The sequence below is a fragment of the Pongo pygmaeus genome, chromosome 19, assembly GCF_028885625.2.
Source record: "Pongo pygmaeus isolate AG05252 chromosome 19, NHGRI_mPonPyg2-v2.0_pri, whole genome shotgun sequence".
In the NCBI taxonomy this organism is placed as follows: Eukaryota; Metazoa; Chordata; class Mammalia; order Primates; family Hominidae; genus Pongo; species Pongo pygmaeus.
The window spans coordinates 19695231-19712668 of record NC_072392.2 but is presented as its reverse complement, the minus strand read 5'-3'; the positions used below and the strand labels follow the sequence as shown (position 1 = coordinate 19712668).

Genomic DNA, 17438 nt, shown 5'->3' with positions numbered 1-17438 from the left:
ATAAAACAAGAAAACTCGTACATATACCAAAGGAATTGAATTATTAGAAGTCAAACCAGCCAACAAAAATACTGTTCCACATGGAAAATTCCATACCCAAAGAAATATTCCAAATATTTAAAAAGAAAACACCTAAATTTCTCAGACTCTTCCAAAGAAAGAAATATAGGCAATATTTTTCAGTTTTTTTTTTTTTTTGGTGAAGCCAGCATTACGTTGACACCACAATCTGAACAGTACATTAAAGAAAAAACTATAGGCCCTCTCTTTCATTAACAGAAATACAAATATTCTAAAAAAATCATATCATATGAATTAAACCACATATGGAAATTAACACATGGATACCAAGTGGGATATACTAAAAAATGCAGGATTGGTTAACATCCAAAAATAGTTCATGTAAAATATCCTATTTTCAGAAAAATAGGAGAAAAACATATGATTACAGTATATGCAAAAAAAGCCTTTATTCAAATTCAACAATTAGTCATAAACAACTCTTAGCATATGTAAAAGAAGGCAGCCTCCTTAATCTGATTAAGTTTGTCTAAAATGAAATTATAACAAACTACATAAGGAATACAGGATCACTGAAACCTTTTCCCTGGAATCAGAACCAGACACACCGTGTTCAGGAGGTGTGATCGGGACAATAAAAGGAGAAAATAAAGAAAAATAAAGGTGTAACAACCAACATTGAAGCAATATAGCTGTTATTATACGTGGCTGACACTAAGTACATACGTATTTAAGTATGTAAGTATTTAAGTACATAAGTACACAACTACATGTACATAAGTACATGGAAAACCCACCACAATCCAAAAATGATGGCTATGAATATGTGAATAAAGCTAGGTAACACGATACAAAATCAATCTACAAAATCAATTAGTTTCTTATTTACCAGCAAGAAAGAAATGTGAAATAAAATTAAGGTACAATGACCAGACTAAGAAACAACTCTCTGCGCTAGAAATGACCCCATAAAGGATTAATTTCTAGAATACCTTTTTAAATTCTTCAAATCAACGGAAGAACACAAATGACCCAACAGAAAAACCAGCACTGAAAATGAAGACAAAGACGCAAAGGCCAATAAATATTCACAAAACTTCGCTTCACTAACTTATTTCCAGTTCCAGATGACAGAGGCCCTCAGGGACCCAAGAGGCAGGACCACAGGGAGGTGACAGCGCCAGCAGCAGGAGGGCGGGCCTCTGCCTTGGCCCGAGCGGGGCCACAGCTCCTGGCGGGCTGCAGGGGCTGGGAAGCCCGAGCAGCCTGGCGCTCCTGGCCCCTGCACACGCTTCCCTCCCTCCACCCCGTTCCTCTCTCTCTCTGTGCCTTGGGCCCCGTGGGATGCGCTCACATCCAGACTCACCAGGCCCGAGACGTTGGGAGAATGGAGAAGCGCTTGCGAGCCGAAAGTCCTCCAGGAACACGTGAAGGAAGCTTCGCCTGCACCTGGGACATCCTTCCCTGATGCTGGCCTCAAGGCAGGCGCGCCGCACACGCTTCCGGTCCATGACGCCCACAGCGCAGAGCAGCACGCGAGCCCAGCCTCCACGAAGAGAAAATGGCGGAATGGGCCTTCGCCTCCATTTTACAGTGGCTGTACTCAACCGCTGTATCTTGGAAGCTTGGTTCTGATTGGGTGAGAAGGAACTTTTTTCGACAACTCTTATTGGATAATAAGTGCGCAGAACACTTGCCTCGTAGGCCAGCCGTAGAGAAGGATGTCCCGGGTGCAGGCGAAGTTTTGTTCATGTGTTCCTGGAGGATTTTTCCCGTGGCAAGCCCTTCTCCATCCTCCAGCATCTCAGGCCTGGTGAGTCTGGATGTGACCGCTTCGTATGGGGGCCCCAGGCACAGAAAGATGCAGAGGAGGGTGGATGGAAGGGGAACGTGGGCAGGGCCCAGAGAGCATCAGGTTGCCCGTTTCACCAGGCACCTGTGCTCTGGTGCAAGGGAGAGGCCGGCCAGGGACCCTAGGCCGGGCTTGGGGTGGTGGGCAGGGCAGGGTGGGGCTGTAGGGTGGGGCACATGGCCCACACGAGGAGCCACATCTTGGGGAGCCTGGAGTGGGGGGGCGGCTGGCTGGGGTCTCTATAAGAGCCTCTTCGTGAGCAATGTCCTTTAGGTTTCCTGTGGGCTGAGACCAGAGATAAATGCCCCTCACCTGACCCTTAGGTCTCTTGGGGTACAGAAGGGTGAGAGGAGTGGAAGGGGGCATCCCCCTCTCAGTTGGTTTAGATCCTCTCTTAGCACAGCCCACCATTTCCCCATCCTATAGCTGAGCCCCTGTTTGCCCACCCCAGCCTGGAGTGTAAACCCGGGGAAAGGTTTACACGAGGAGACTGGGTTAGCAAGGGCTTCTAGGGATGGCGCAGGGTCAGAAGCTGACTGGATGGAACTGTAGCCCCTAGAGTGCATTCCTGGGTGTCAGGCTCTGCAGAAGGGGCCAGTGTAGACACTGCACCCCTCTGGAGCCCCAATTTCTTTATCTGCGATGTGGGTTGGTCTTCGAGGCTTGATGGCATTTCTGTGCTGTGAGGTGGGCCTGGTGGGTTTGAGCTCAGTTTCCAAGGCAGGGTAGACTCTCGGTCCCCTCTTTCTCTTCAGCACCCAGCCCCAGGCCAACACCATGGGTGCAGCAGTGTGGGGTGAAAGACAGCAACTTTGGGGGGGTCACCTGACACTGCAACCCATTTCCCCACCAGACAGGGTTGAGGCAGGCCGGGCTGGGGTGGTTGGCTGCCTGGGAGGGTCTGGGGATGGTGAAGTCCTGCCTTCTCCTCTTCTCCGTATTAGGTCATGGGAAAGCATAGCTGGAGGGCCCGCTGGAATCGCAGGTGACAGGCCTGAGAGCAGTGGCACGCACACGCACACAGGCGGCACCCAGCACGAGGATTTGGAGAAATGAGGCAAATTCCTGATGATGGGTGGGGAGGGGGTCCCCAGCCACCTGGGAGCTGGCAGGTGGCCTGTGGTGATGAAAGCCCAGGGGAATGGAAACAGAGGAGCAAGCCTGTTGTAATCGCTACGCCCACTTGGTGGCCTATGAAGGAAGCGTGTGAACCCCGGCAGCCCTACACAACTTGGGGCCCCTCTCCTCTCCAGCCCTTCTCCTGTGTGCCTGCCTCCTGCCGCCGCCACCATGACCACCACCATCCGCCAGTTCACCTCCTCCAGCTCCATCAAGGGCTCCTCCGGCCTGGGGGGTGGCTCGTCCTGCGCCTCCTGCCGGCTGTCTGGTGGCCTGGGTGCTGGCTCCTGCAGGCTGGGATCTGCTGGCAGCCTGGGCAGCGCCCTCAGGGGTAGCACCTACTCCAGCTGCTACAGCTTTGGCTCTGGCGGTGGCTATGGCAGCAGCTTTGGGGGCGTTGATGGGCTGCTGGCCAGAGGTGAGAAGGCCACCATGCAGCACCTCAATGACCGCCTGGCCTCCTACCTGGACAAGGTGCGCACTCTGGAGGAAGCCAACACTGAGCTGGAGGTGAAGATCCGTGACTGGTACCAGAGGCAGGCCCCGGGGCCCGCCCATGACTACAGCCAGTACTACAGGACAATCGAGGAGCTGCAGAACAAGGTAGGACCTGCTGGTGGGAGGGGTCTCCAGGGGGCATGACTTCTTCCCCCCAACTCCTGCCCTGGCCAAAGGCCTGGAGTCCAGCCATAGGGTCTCAGGGAGCCAAGGGTGGTTTGGCTGTGGCTTAGCTTCTGGGAACCTGCCTTGGGGCCTCTGTGTGGCCCACATCCCCCTTTTCTGGGGGCAGCAGGCTGAGTCAGGAACAAACAGGCCTCGTGGAGCCCCTTGGAGCCTCAGTTTCTCCGTCGTGCACCTCCTCCACCAGGAGAGGTTGAAGGATGAGGCAGGAGGATGCAGATGGAGGGCTGGGCCCATCGGCCGCTGGATGCGTGGTGTCTTGCTCCTTTGGAGCAGGGGTCAGCAGGAGGGGGTTTTGGGAGATGTGGAGTGGGGGTGTCTGAGTGAGCTCCCGATAGCACCTGCTGCGGGGGGAGGCAGAAAGGAGAGGGCGGGACCTCAGGGTGGGGAAGGCCTCTGATATGCCTGATTTGGGGATTTTTCTGGCTTCTCCTTTCCTCCTACTGTCCCTTAAGATGGGCTCAGCAAACCCCAGGGGGTGGGATTCGTTTCCACTCGACCCTCTCATCAGCCCTTCCAACCTCTTAGAGTCCTGGCAAAATGAAGGCAGGTGAGCAGCCAGGACCTGGAGCTGCAGGTCCGAGCAGCCTGGGCTGAAGTCCCTGATTCCCACGGCAGGTTTGAGACAGAGTGGGCCCTGCGCCTGAGTGTGGAGGCCGACATTAATGGCCTGCGCAGGGTGCTGGATGAGCTGACCCTGGCCAGAGCCGACCTGGAGATGCACATTGAGAACCTCAAGGAGGAGCTGGCCTACCTGAAGAAGAACCATGAGGAGGTGAGGTGGCTGGGGCAGAAGAAGGTCAAAGATGCTGAGGAGTGTGTGGCAGAGCCCCGGGGCTGGGCCATGGCTGACGCCGTGGGAGAGAGCAGAGCAGGCGCACTGGGATTAGTCACCTTAGAGGGCTTCCCTGTCTGCAGAGCCCTGATCCTTGGGGTCCAGCGTGCAGGGCAGACTCCTCTTTGTACCACACTGCTTCTCTGTACCCAAGGAACCTCCCAGGGGCCCGCAGAGGCTCCCTCTACCTGCCCTGGCTTCCCTCACGAGGGCGGGGGATAAGTAAGGAAGTCTCCTTCTTGTCCCATTTCAAACTCTCAAAGCTGAACATCTACATAGAAGCTTGGAAATTAGAGGGGAAATTTTGGGGCATAGGCCTAAGAATTAGATTTTATTTTGGAGAGCCCTTGGTCTAATGGGGGAGATAGAGTCTGATGGTGGAGGCAATAGTGAGCAGATGAATAAAATCATTTAGAGGGTCAGATAGAGCAGAGGGAGAACAAAGGAGGGGTCCTTGTGGGGAGTGGGGTCCCCTCGTGGGGGAAGACTTGGGAGTGAGAGGTCAGGATGGGTCCAGATGCGCACATCCACATCCCCTTTTTCCATAGGAGATGAACGCCCTGCGAGGCCAGGTGGGCGGTGAGATCAATGTGGAGATGGACGCTGCCCCAGGCGTGGACCTGAGCCGCATCCTGAACAAGATGCGTGAGCAGTATGAGAAGATGGCAGAGAAGAACCGCAAGGACGCCGAGGATTGGTTCTTCAGCAAGGTGGGGGCTGCTGCAGGCCAGAGGTCTCTCTTAAGGGCTGGGGCTCAGGGGCCTTAGCACTGACAGTAAGCCCACGGCCAGGTGTCTTGGAGGTGCCCCCTCCTCAGCAAGCTGCATGGGCCACAGGGTCACCCGCTGCATCAACAGACCTGGAGCTGAGCTCAAGCTGGGATCTGGGGGGTGGGTGGGGAGGTAGGGAGACCCCACAGAATAAAGGCAGAGGGTAAAGACCTTGGGAGTCCCCATCTCTCTCTCAAGAAGTCAGGAACTAGCACCAAGGGCCAGGCTGCATGTTCTGGCTGGTTCTCAAGTTCCTGGTCTGTGCCTCCTACACACAGGGATTAACCATAAAACGTTAACATTTCAAATGGCATGTTTCTGGGCTTCGGGACGTGGGAAGCTGATGAGAAGGCACCACTCTTTCCGCAGTTAGATTTGGGAGGAGGCCTGACTTGGGAGAGGGATCCAGGCTCACACCACCCTGTCCTGTGTCCTTTCTGCAGACAGAAGAGCTGAACCGCGAGGTGGCTACCAACAGTGAGCTGGTGCAGAGCGGCAAGAGCGAGATTTTGGAGCTCCAGCACACCATGCAGGCCTTGGAGATCAAGCTGCAGTTCCAGCTCAGCGTGGTAGGAACAGTCCTATGCATGGGGGTGGGCCCAGAAGAGGACACTGACAACCCTCACTGACCCCTGGTCTTCCTGCCTTCCTGGCAGAAAGCATCCCTGGAGGGCAACCTGGCGGAGACAGAGAACCGCTACTGCATGCAGCTGTCCCAGATCCAGGGGCTGATCGGCAGCGTGAAGGAGTGGCTGGCCCAGCTTCGCTGCGAGATGGAGCAGCAGAACCAGGAGTACAAGATCCTCCTGGACGTGAAGACGCGGCTGGAGCTGGAGATCACCACCTACCACCGCCTGCTGGAGGGCGAGGATGCCCAGTGAGTAGGGGAGCCTGGGGTCAGGGCTGCGGGCCTCTTGGCAGGGGTGGGGCTCTCAGACTCACACCTAATTTCCTCTCTGTTTTTTTTTTCTTTCAGCCTGACTCAGTACAAGAAAGAACATAAGCATCTTCGTGGCTGAGGCCCTGAGGATTGGGTGCATGGGACAGGCAGCCCACCTGCACGTTGCTGGGGCTGGGTCCCCAGGGCTCCAGGAGTTGATGGCTGTCCCTCAGCAGAGGTGGGAGAAGCGACCCATTAGCACTGAGAATTGATACTCAGGAAAAGATCAAATGAGAGAGACGCTGTCTGGTCTGATGGGGGTGGGCCAGGGAACTGGTCCTTACCTTGGAGATCCTAGTCTGATGGAGGAGACAGGTCCCAGCTCTGGAGATTGTCATCTGATGGGAAGATAGGAATATGGTCTCATGATCTTTGCTCTTGACAGCTTTCGGATGAGCAAAAGCAGTCCTGTCTCTGGGGACCCTAGCCTGATGGGAGATAGGGACATGGTCCTTGTCCTCCAAATTCCAGTCTGATGGAGAAGATATGATCCTAGCCCCAGGGTTCCTAGTCTAATGGAGGAGGTAGGGGCCTGGTTTTTGTCTTGGCGATCCCAGTCTGATGGGGGAGATGGGAGCCAATCTATGTCCTGGAGACTGCAGAGAAATGGAGACGGATTTCATGGCGTCCACACGGCTCCTCCCTGGCAGGACACACTGGGTCAGAATCAAATAACCCATCTGGGGAGGCAAGACTCACACAGGGCCACCGGCAGAGGGATGGGATAGAAGGGAGGCGGTGGCAGGGACAGGAGGGATGTGCGTGCAGTGTGATGTCAAGGTGCCAGTGGAGGCACTCACAGCACCTGGGGGAGGACGAGGGAGAGAGCCGGGTCCTGTCCGTGAGGACTAGGGGGCAAGCGAGGGTCTCCTGGCCCCTACCCACTTTAAAGCGCCTGCTGCTTCTGCAGCGGTGACCACCCATCAGGTGCGTACCATTGTGGAAGAGGTCCAGGATGGCAAGGTCATCTCCTCCCACGAGCAGGTCCACCAGACCACCCGCTGAGGACTCAGCTTCCCCGGCCAGCCCCCCAGGAGGCAGGGAGGCAGCTGCCCCATTTGCCCTGCAGTCTCTGGCCTCTCCAGCCTCAGCCCCCTGCTTCAGTCCCTTCCCCATGCTTCCCTGCCTGATGACAATAAAGCTCGTTGACTCAGCTATGAAATGTGTCCTTGTTCTGGCCCCTCAGGTGGGCACTAGGGACAAAAGGGTGAAATGGGAAGGAGTGAGGGTGAGGGGAGATGGTGCTTGGATACCCACTGTTGTTGACTGGCAGGTCAGGGGTCAGCTTAGACCAATATAAAGAGTAAGTCTGGGGAGAGTTTGGGGGGGATGCTCGCATCTCCCAAGGGCTGGAGATTTTCAGGGGGTGGTCCAGACTGCGCTAGACCCAGGGTGGAGTCGGTGTATCAGTTGTGGTCCTAGGTGGCCACTGCTTGCCCTGTGAGTAGCTCTGTGACTTTGGGAAGTTAGGCAGTCACTTCCCCTCACTGAGCCTTGCTTTCCCATCCATAATTGGATGGGAAGATCTCAGGTGTGGGAGCCCGAATCCTCAGAGATGACTCACTCTGTCAGTTGCTCCTCCCTGTCCTGTGGGCTGTGCCCTCCCCCTAGATGGGGCAGGAGGTGGGCAAGGGCTGGGATAAGCACAAAGGGAGGGTGGGTGGGGGAGGCAGGCTGGGTGGTTGGGGCCCAGACACCTGTGTGAGTCTCAGAAAATCCCGAAGAGGGGCTCCAATTGCCTCCGCCCTGGGAATGTGAGTGGGAGGCTGGTGTTTTCAGGGAAGGCTACAGACCCCAGGCAGGTATGGGAGAAAGGGTGGGGCCTCTCAGAGATGTTTCCTCACATAGTCAGCTGTTGCTCAGGATGGGGACGGGGCAGAGTGGGGGGGCACTGCAGATGGGGTGGCTGTGCCTAGGGAGCAGTGCCACTCTCCCTGGCGGTCTGGATCCTCTTTGGTTCCCCACCAGGGACAGGGGTGGCATGAGGAAGGGTAGAAACTGCCTCCTAGGAAAATGAGAAGGAACAGTCCTGCTCCAGCCACTCCCAGCACCCTCTGAGCACCAGCCCCAGCTCTTGCTGGTGGCAGCAAATGTGGCTGTGGGGACCAGTCTGTGGGAGGTGAGCCTAACACCTGGAAATGTTCCTTCTAGTAAATCTGGAAACTGCCAGGCGGGTTGGCCTGCTTTCCTGGTTTTCTTCAAGCAGTGGGTTAGTGGGAGGAGGGTGTCTCCACCTCATCACTGCTGGACCTGTGGTGTCTCTGCTGCTGCAGAATCAGACCAGGGCCCCCAAACACCCTTTCTCTCTTGGTGCCTGGAGGCTGGGGGTGGGGCCCAGGCCCGAGGAGAATGGGAATGACCAGAGCCCTCTAAGCCTGGGTTGGTGGGGGTTTGGGACTGGCAGAGGCCAGGGATGGGGGTGGGTACTGACCACTGCGGTATGGGTGACTTCGGGCTGGTCACACGTCCTCCCTGGACCTCGGAGCTATGACATCCCGGGAGAGTGTTTCTCTCTGCAGGGGAGATGGCTGCCTGGAGTCGGGGACTTGCGCCTGCAGCGGCATCTGCACGACTCAAAGCAAGGGCACGCTCTGCTCTGTCAGAGGCTGATGTCTCCCTGCTGTCTGGCAGCAAATGTGGCACCATGGAGGGCAGGAGGCAGGCACTGTTTGCACCAGGCCCCCACCACACATCCTGCCACAACCAGAACCAGCCCTGGGCTGCAGATGGCTCATTCTGGAGGGTGACTTCATTTGTCTGAATAGTCCCCGGAAGCAGGGAGGGTCTAGGGGAAGGCGCCTTGTTGTGTGGATGGGGACACTGAGGCCCCAAGGAGCAGTGACTCAGCCCTTGTCCCAGAGCCTGGGGGGTCAGTAGTGGAGACGGGCACGGGAGGGGAGTGGGCCCCGCTTCTGTGCTGGGAAGAGGAGCCAAGCCCCACCTCCTCCCCCACCTCAGCCTCCAGGCAGGGCTATCTCTCCCTCCTGTAGAGCCTGGGGTCCACAATTACTGATGGTGAGAGTGAGGAGGGGTCAGAGTGTGGGAAGGACCAGAGACAGCCCCAGACTGTGCCCCTCTGCTGGGGAAGAAGCCCTTCTCCACAAAGTGAGTGGGTGGGAGGCTCAGGAGGCCAGAATGGGGGAGCCCCCCGGTGTGCCCAGAGAGCTGAGCCAGTAGAGGCAGTGGTTGCCAGGGGCTGGTGGGGAGACTTGAGTGACTTTGTCCAAGGACCCCAAGTGGGCCCAGGATGCTGGGGACATGTGCCTGGGCTGGACTGGGGACCCCGCTATGGGACTCAAGGAGGGACTCACAGTTCGTCCACACACTCCCTGCCCACTGCACAGAATATTTCACCCCTGTCATCAAGGCAGAAGCTGCGGATCTGTGGTTGCACTATGGAGCTGCCACACCTGGTCTCATGTGATGGACACACACATAGGACTCTCAGGCCAGGCCCATGCCAGTGGTAGCCTGCCTCTGGACCCCCCTTGCAGGGGTTGACCTGGCAGCATGTCTCGTAGGGAGCTGGATGTGGTGGGGGACACTCATCCATGGCATGACATCGCTCTGCATCTGGTGTGCACTGAGTCCAGGGGAAGGAGGAGACACCGGTCCTGACCCCGAGAAACTGCCTGCCCCGAGGGGACCTGAGGGACTGACAACAGTCCCTCAGCCCTTATGCGGTGTGGGTCTCTTGTGGCAACCAAGGTTTTGGGGAGATGAGGGGAACAGAGGGAGCAGAGCCAGGCAGGTCTCCACACATGCACAGAGCTGAGGGGATAACTGAGCTTGACAGAGACCCGTCCTCACCCTGAGCTGTAGTGACCATTTGAAGAAACATCCCTGAGAGAGGCCCACTCTTTCTCCCATACCCCACTGGGGTCCGCAGCCTTCCCTGGAGGCACCAGCTTCCCGCTCACATTCCTGGGGTGGGGGCAATGGGAGCCCCTCTTGGGGGTTTCCTGAGACTCACATAGGAGTCCGGGCCCCTTGTTTGTGCAGAACAGGCACCCCAAGTGGGCCCAGGCTGCTGAGGACATGTGCCTGGGCTGGATTGGGGACCCAGCTGTGGGACTCATGGAGGGACTCACAGTTCATCCACAGCCACTGTGCCCACTGCACAGAATGTTTCACCCCGTCATCAAGGCAGAAGCTGCAGATCTGTGGTTGGATTGTGAAGGGCTATGACAGCCCCACCTTCAGAAGGGGGGCGTCAAACATGCAGGAGGGGAGAGGACCCCCGAAGGTGGGCCTGGCACTCACAGATTTCCCCAGATCCCGGGAGCCGTCACGGGGCAGAGCCTGGGCCTGGACATTCGTTCTCCCCCAGGAACCCTGCTCCATCTGTTTCTCTGCAGGGCCCCAGTACCCCATCGTGGCCTGACTTTAGTGTATTGGGATTGTCTTTACCACCTTCTCCCGCAGAAGACTATGTCTCCAGGGCTTCTCTGTCTTGTTCTTTGAGTCTGAGTGCCCAGCACAATGCCAGGCACATAGTAGGTACTTTATAAACACCTGCTCATAAACATAACGCTAGCCACCAGCCTTTGCCAGGTGCTTTATTTATTTGGCCTCTAATCCCCTAATATGCCTGTGAGGCAGGGCTGTTATTCCCATTTCCCAGAGAAAGAAACTGAGGCTCAGAGGGGCTGAATGTCCTGCCCAAGTTTTCGCCCCTGCTTTCTCCGATCCCAGGCTGCTCTGTCCTGGATCATTGGGGCTCTACTTTTCCTTCCTCCTGCCCTGAAGCCTGTGGCTCTGGCTTGTCCATCCGGGGCTGGGGGCCCTGCCACAGCCCCCTTTCTCCCCTCAGCTTCTCTGCCCCCCTCCTCAGCCCCCTAAGCTGCCCCCTGCCTTCCCAGCCTGAGTTGACTGGGTAGCTTGTAAAACAGCCCCACCAGCAGGCTTGTCCTGAGCGGTGCTGATGCGGAGTTGGAGCAGGGCTGCGAATCTTCTTGGGGACTCTGATGATCTGTCTGGTTGGACAATCACTGCAAGCCAAGGCGTGGCATTGGCCAATGGTGATTCCCAGCCTCCTCAGGTATGCCATGATCTCATGCCTCATGCTTGACATGGGCAGGACGAAGGACAGGAAGGAGGCAGGGTGCAGGGAGGAATCCTCTGCCTGGAGGATGCCCACTGGGCTTCTCTGTGCTCACCAGGCTTAGTGGTCCTGGCTCTTGGCCACCTTGGGGCAGGTGTGCATCACCGATGCAGAGGAAACGCCTCCTCCTCCTCTGTCAACTCGGATCCTCTGAGGCCCTGCTGGTGCCTCCCTCTGCTAGGACCCTTTCAGGGATCAAGGCCAGGAGGGCAGCCCCCTCCTCTACTGCTGAGGCTCAGCGGGGTAATGCTTACCCCAGCTGCCTCCTGTGGTGTGGGCGTGGCAGGCAAGCCCAGCACCCCAGGGTTTCTAGCCAGGTTCTGTATTTTCCAGCGTTAGTTTTCCCTCCAGGGTCAAATGATAAGTTTTTCTAAGGTCAGAGACTATGTCATCATCTCCCTCTTCACCCCCAGCCCCCGAGAGCTGTGCACACGGCAGGCAGGTGTGTGATCCATGGAGGTGGCTGAGCAGTTTGGCGCGTTGGTCAGCAACTTCCTGCAGCTTCTCAGCCCATGCAGATCCTCAGGTCGGCAGTGCTGGGCTTGTGTATAATCCCACCCTGACACCTCCTGGAATGGGGAACTTGGCGGGGGGCAGTGAGCCAATGAGAAAGGGGTGTGTGTGCACGCACACACGGTGGGGGCAGAGAGTGAAGAGTTCTCAGAGACTCCACTGCGAGAGTCGGTGTGAATCCTGGCTTGGGAGTTAGAGCTGGCTGAGTCTCTGCTCCCTCACTTTTGTGCTGCTTAACCTGGATAAGGCTTTCACCCTCTCCGGTTGGTGTATTGATAGCCTTTGGTGACCTTGAAGACCATTTTCAGTTCTGAGGGTGATAGGTCTGTGGTTGGACCGGAACTCCAGGCCCACCTTGACACCTGAACACTGAGGTTTTTGCCCAAGATTCCGGGGTCCCCTTTGCCCCTCTTTGGGGTGGGGGTGGGTGTGGGGAAAAGAAAGAGAGATCAGTGTCTATATAGAAAGAAGTAGACATAAGAGACTCCATTTGGTTCTGTACTAAGAAAAATTCTTCTGCCTTGAGATGCTGTTAATCTGTAACCCTACCCCTAACCCTGTGCTGGCAGAAACATGCCCTGTGTGGACTCAAGGTTTAATGGATTTAGGGCTATGCAGGATGTGTTTTGTTAAACAAATGCTTGAAGGCAGCATGCTTGTTAAAATCATCACCACTCCCTAATCTCAAGTACCCAGGGACAAAAAACACTGCGGAAGGCCGCAGGGACCTCTGCCTAGGAAAGCCAGGTTTCTCCCCATGTGACAGTCTGAGATATGGCCTCATGGGAAGGGAAAGATCTGATGGTCCCCCAGCCCGACACCCGTAAAGGGCCTCTGCTGAGGAGGATTAGTAAAAGAGGAAGGCCTCTTTGCAGTTGAGATAAGAGGAAGGCATCTGTCTCCTGCTCGTCCCTGGGCAATGGAATGTCTCGGTGTAAAACCCAACTGTATATTCCATCTACTGAGATAGGAGAAAACGGCCTTAGGGCTGGAGGTGAGACATGCTGGCGGTAAAACTGCTCTTTAATGCATCGAGATGTTTATGTATGTGCACATCAAAGCACAGCACCTTTTCCTTAACCTTGTTTATGACACAGAGACATTTGTTCACATGTTTTCCTGCTGACCCTCTCCCCACTATTACCCTATTGTCCTGCCACATCCCCCTCTCGGAGATGGTAGAGATAATGATCAATAAATACTGAGGGAACTCAAAGACTGGGGCCAGCGCGGGTCCTCCGTATGTTGAGCGCTGGTCCCCTGGGCCCATTTTTCTTTCTCTATACTTTGTCTCTGTGTCTCTTTCTTTTCTCAGTCTCTCATCCCACCCGATGAGAAACACCCACAGGTGTGGAGGAGCGGGCCACCCCTTCAGGTGGGGAGTGTCGAGTTCCCTCTCCCAGGTTTGGCTCTTAAGACATGTGCATCCGTTCTGCTCTTACCTCTGGGATGAGTGACCAGGGGAGATGTAGCAGCGACAAAACCCTGATTCTGCTGAGACAAGGAATTGCCTGCTCCAGTGGAGCCCAGGCAGAGGCAGGCTGTCTCTGGGCTCCTCACCTCAACAGAGGCACTGCAGAGCAAGGCCAGTGGCCAGCACCGAGGGATGCCCCACAGCACCCTGAGGAGGCCCCGTCTTGGTGCCCAGACCCCTCCCCCTCCCTCCAGTCCTCGGTGCTGGACCAGCCTCTCAGGCCAAGGCCACGCCCACCCTGGGGCAGACCTCATGCCAGTGATCGTGGGGAGGTGGGTGAGAGTTGGGTATACCGGCCCCACCTGCAGGCATGGTGGGAGCCTGGAGAGGGCCGAGGTCTGGGTTCTAGTTGCAGCTCTGCAGCTTAAAGCAGAGTGACTTTGAGTGAATCTCCACCTGTATCTGGTTACCCCTCTGTCCCCTCTGATCAAGAAAATTATATAAATTTGAGACGCACAGAGAGAGGGCTCAGGATGATGGAACAGGCTTAGGCAAGGAGAACAGGCAGGCAGGTTCACATCTCAGCTTCCAGTGACTGGTGTCTTGGGAAGACCACTTACCCTCCCTGAATCCCAGCTCCCTCGCCTGAGGACTGGTGGCAGGAATAACGCCCCCGTCATCCACGCTCACAGAACCGTACGGCACACACCATGCATGCCTGAGTGGGCCCATGACCAGTGCTCTCCCCCAGCTCAGCTGGATGAATGGAGCTGCCAGGCCCAGCCTGGGATCTGTGGACACAGGAGAGGGAACTGCTGGGAATGAATCCCCAGCCAGTCCTGTTTCTACAGGGTGGGGGGGACTCTGAGGCCCACGGCGGGGTCAGAGTTCAGACCTGGCTGTAGTGGCAGGATGGGGCTCCCTCCCACCAGCCTGCAGGTAGGGTGCCTGTGATTAGGGGATGGCGGTAGAGGAGTGGAGGAGGTAGGTGTGGGGCTGTGGTGTTCTTCAGCTGGGAGTGTGGGGGGCGCAGGGCCCCGTGTAGCGGTGCGGGAGGGTGCCAGTGTTTAGAGGTGAGTGTGAGGAGCAGGTGGCTGGAGGGGGAGGATGAGGAAGATGAGGGGCAGGGCTGGCCCTTGGGGAAGGGCCGGTGGGGTCCTTCACGCATGTTTCTTTGTGGCTAGTGGTGTGTCATCCCCTTTTACAGATGAGAAAACTGAGGACCAAGGGGCTATAGGACCAGCCTGTGCTGTACAGCTGGTAAGGGCAGAGCAGGGACTTAGTGTCGCCTGTCTGGCTCCACGGCCAGTGCTGTTTGTATGGTGCACACACTTCTGGAGATCCCGGGGGCTCAAGGCAGCCTCCAGAACTGGAATTAGATCCAAGATGGGAAAGAGAGTCACAGGATTTTTAGAACCAGAAGGGATTCTGCAGCCACCCAGTCCAGCCTGGTCACCACTGAGGGGAAACCGGCCCAGAGGTGGGAGGTGGGGAGCCTCAGGCCACACAGCAAGCAGAGTGAAGACACGAACTCTGCCCCTGCCCAGAGTGGGACATGTAGGATCCCTGCAACTGCTCCCCAGGACAGCCCAGGATGGCATCACTGAGGTCTCTTTCAGCCAAGGCTGTCACTGTGGGGCAGGGAGTTCTTCTGAAGGGCTGACTCACTGCCTGGGGAAGCAGTTGCCACAAAGCCACCTGTGCCAAGGCCCCACTGGCCCCAACGGCTCCAGGAACGGGAGCCTGATTCCCAGCATGGTGGGCTGGGGGCAGAGGGCAAGGGACAAAGAGTGGGGCTGTCCACCCAGTAGGGCCGGCAGACCCGGAGCCTCAGAATCCTCAGGGCTGCAGCCTGAAGACCTGACTTCTGTCCTGCCAGGTACGAGCACGAACTGGCCCTGCAGCAGACTGTGGAGGCTGACGTCAATGGCCTGTGCCGGGTGTTGGACGAGCTGACCCTGGTCAGTACTGACCTGGAGGTGCAGATCGAAGGCCTGGAGGAGGAGCTGGCCTACCTGAGGAAGAACCACGAGGAGGTGCGGTTGCTGCTGGCTTCCGGGATGGGAGGCTGGTTTGGTGGGGTTGCCAGACGCACCCAGGACCAGGAGAGGAGTCTGCTGAACTGACCGCCTCCTGCCATCCCTTCCCAGGAGATGCTTGCTCTATGAGGTCAGACCGGTGGAGATGTGAACGTGGAGATGGATGCCACACCTGGCGTGGACCTGAGCCGCATCCTGAATGAGATGCGCGACCAGTATGAGCAGATGGCAAAGAAGAACCGCAGAGATGCTGACGCCTGGTTCCTGAGCAAGGTGGGGCTCGGGCCCTCAGTAAGCCTGCAGCACTTCCCAGCTGGGGGCTTTGGGAGAGCCTCACCTTTCACTCTGCTTTCCTGTCTCAGACCGAGGAGCTGAACAAGGAAGTGGCCTCCAACAGCGAACTGATACAGAGCAGCCGCAGTGAGGTGATGGAGCTCCAGAGGGTGTTCCAGGACCTGGAGATTGAGCTGCAGTCCCAGCTCAGCATAGTATGAAGGACCTGGCACAGCAGCAGCCCCCAAGTCACCAGTAATGGCCACCACCCCCTCAACAAGCCACAATTTAGTTCCACCTTTCTTTTCTCAGGATGGGACCAGAGGACTCATCGGACCCATTATATAGATAGAGAAACTAGCCCTAGAATAGTGGGCTAGCATTTCTCCATATTGTCTGGCCCATCAGTACCCCAACTGGGATCAAAATCCAGGCACCTCTCAAAAAACATGCCCAGAGACCTGGAGAGACAGGAGTGACCACCTTCATTGACTCTTTTTCTCTCTCTCACTTGCAGAAAGCATCCCTGGAGAACAGCCTGGAGGAGACCAAAGGCTGCTACTGCATGCAGCTGTCCCAGATCCAGGGACTGATTGCCAGCGTGGAGGAGCAGCTGGCCTAGCTACGCTGTGAGATGGAGCAGCAGAGCCATGAGTACCAGATCTTGCTGGACATGAAGACACAGCTGGAGCAGGAGATCGCCACCTACCCGCCGCCTGCTGGAGTGCGAGGACGCCCAGTGAGTCCCAGGCCCCTCAGTTCTGCCTCCCAGACCCTTTAGCCCCCCTGCTGCTCTCAGCACAACTGACTGCCCTGCCTTTTCTCTCCCACAGCCTTTCCTCCCCACACGCATCTGGCCAATCCTATTCTTCCCCAGAGGGTAAGTCTCCTAAGGCTCCCCAGCACCGCAGCCCCTCTGCCTGTTTCCATGGAGTGTGGGCCGGGCCCTTCTCCTCAGAGCTCCCAGCCCTCCCTTCTCCCTGCCCTGGAGTCAGCTTAGCTCTCAGACCCCTTCTCACCTCCTCTTCTCTCTCTGACCCCTTCTCACCTCCTCTTGGTCCTCTTCGAGCCATCAGACCTGGCCCATCCTCAAGGAGCAGGGCTCATCCAGCTTCAGCCAGGGCCAGTGCTCCTAGAACTGAGCTGCCTCTACCACAGCTTCCTGCCTACCAGCTGGCCTCACCTCCTGAAGGCCTGGGTCAGGACCTTGCTCTCCCGGCGCAGTTCCCAGCTGTGTCCCCTGCTCCTCTGCTGCTGGTGGGCTAATAAAGCTGACTTTCTGGTTGATGCAAACCTGTGTGATCTCTGTTCTTGAACTGATGGGAAGGGAGTTGCAGGTGCTTTCCAGAAACCTCCTGGAGCCTCACAGCCTGAGAGATGTGGGAAATGGGACAAATCTCAGAAGATCTTGAAGGCTCTTCCTGGAAGACCTCCATGCTCTGTGGAAGTGGGAGGTGGGACACAGGATGGGGGCAGTGTCCACACGTGCTGACTGACACCATGGAGGCATTCTACAGAGGTTATTTTATGATATTGCCCTTGCAACCCTGTGAGGTGGGTGTGGTCAGGCCCATTTTGGAACTGGCAACCCCCAGAATTCAGAGAGTTTCAGTAACTTGCATAAAATCATGCAGATAGTAAGTGGCACGGCTGGAGCTCAAACTCAGTTCTGTCTGTCTGCAAAGTCCATGCCTTTCTTTGAACACCACTCTACCTTTTTAGGTATTTTAACCCAAAGACTCCCACGTTTGAATCTTAACTCTACCCATGGGCTCCCCCACATCTGCACACAGTTTCTACATTGGAGGGTGGAAGGGAGTGCTTTCTGTCTTGAAAATGATGTCCTTGTCAGACCTGAAATCCTCCTTCTCCCAGCC

General features: G+C 56.5%; 2 protein-coding genes and 1 pseudogene across 2 annotated transcripts in view; 2 read left to right on the top strand and 1 right to left on the bottom strand.

The window, feature by feature from the left end:
* Positions 1–2239, bottom strand: part of LOC129017511 (misshapen-like kinase 1) — a 51453-nt gene extending 49214 nt beyond the window's left edge. Inside the window, 2 exon segments of the mRNA XM_063657028.1 lie at positions 1388–1567; positions 2186–2239. Of these exon segments, the coding sequence (XP_063513098.1) occupies positions 1388–1567; positions 2186–2239 (234 nt within the window).
* Positions 1713–7233, top strand: LOC129017729 (keratin, type I cytoskeletal 17-like). Its single transcript, XM_054458407.2, has 9 exons — positions 1713–1834; positions 2818–3608; positions 3976–3982; positions 4229–4448; positions 5057–5218; positions 5722–5847; positions 5935–6155; positions 6255–6289; positions 7129–7233. The coding sequence occupies exons 2-9, from the start codon at positions 3164–3166 to the stop codon at positions 7221–7223; spliced, it is 1311 nt and encodes a 436-aa protein (XP_054314382.1). The 5' UTR covers positions 1713–1834; positions 2818–3163; the 3' UTR covers positions 7224–7233.
* Positions 7234–14210: 6977 nt separating this feature from the next.
* Positions 14211–16697, top strand: LOC129017510 (keratin, type I cytoskeletal 16-like; annotated as a pseudogene).
* The last annotated feature ends 741 nt before the right edge of the window (positions 16698–17438 follow it).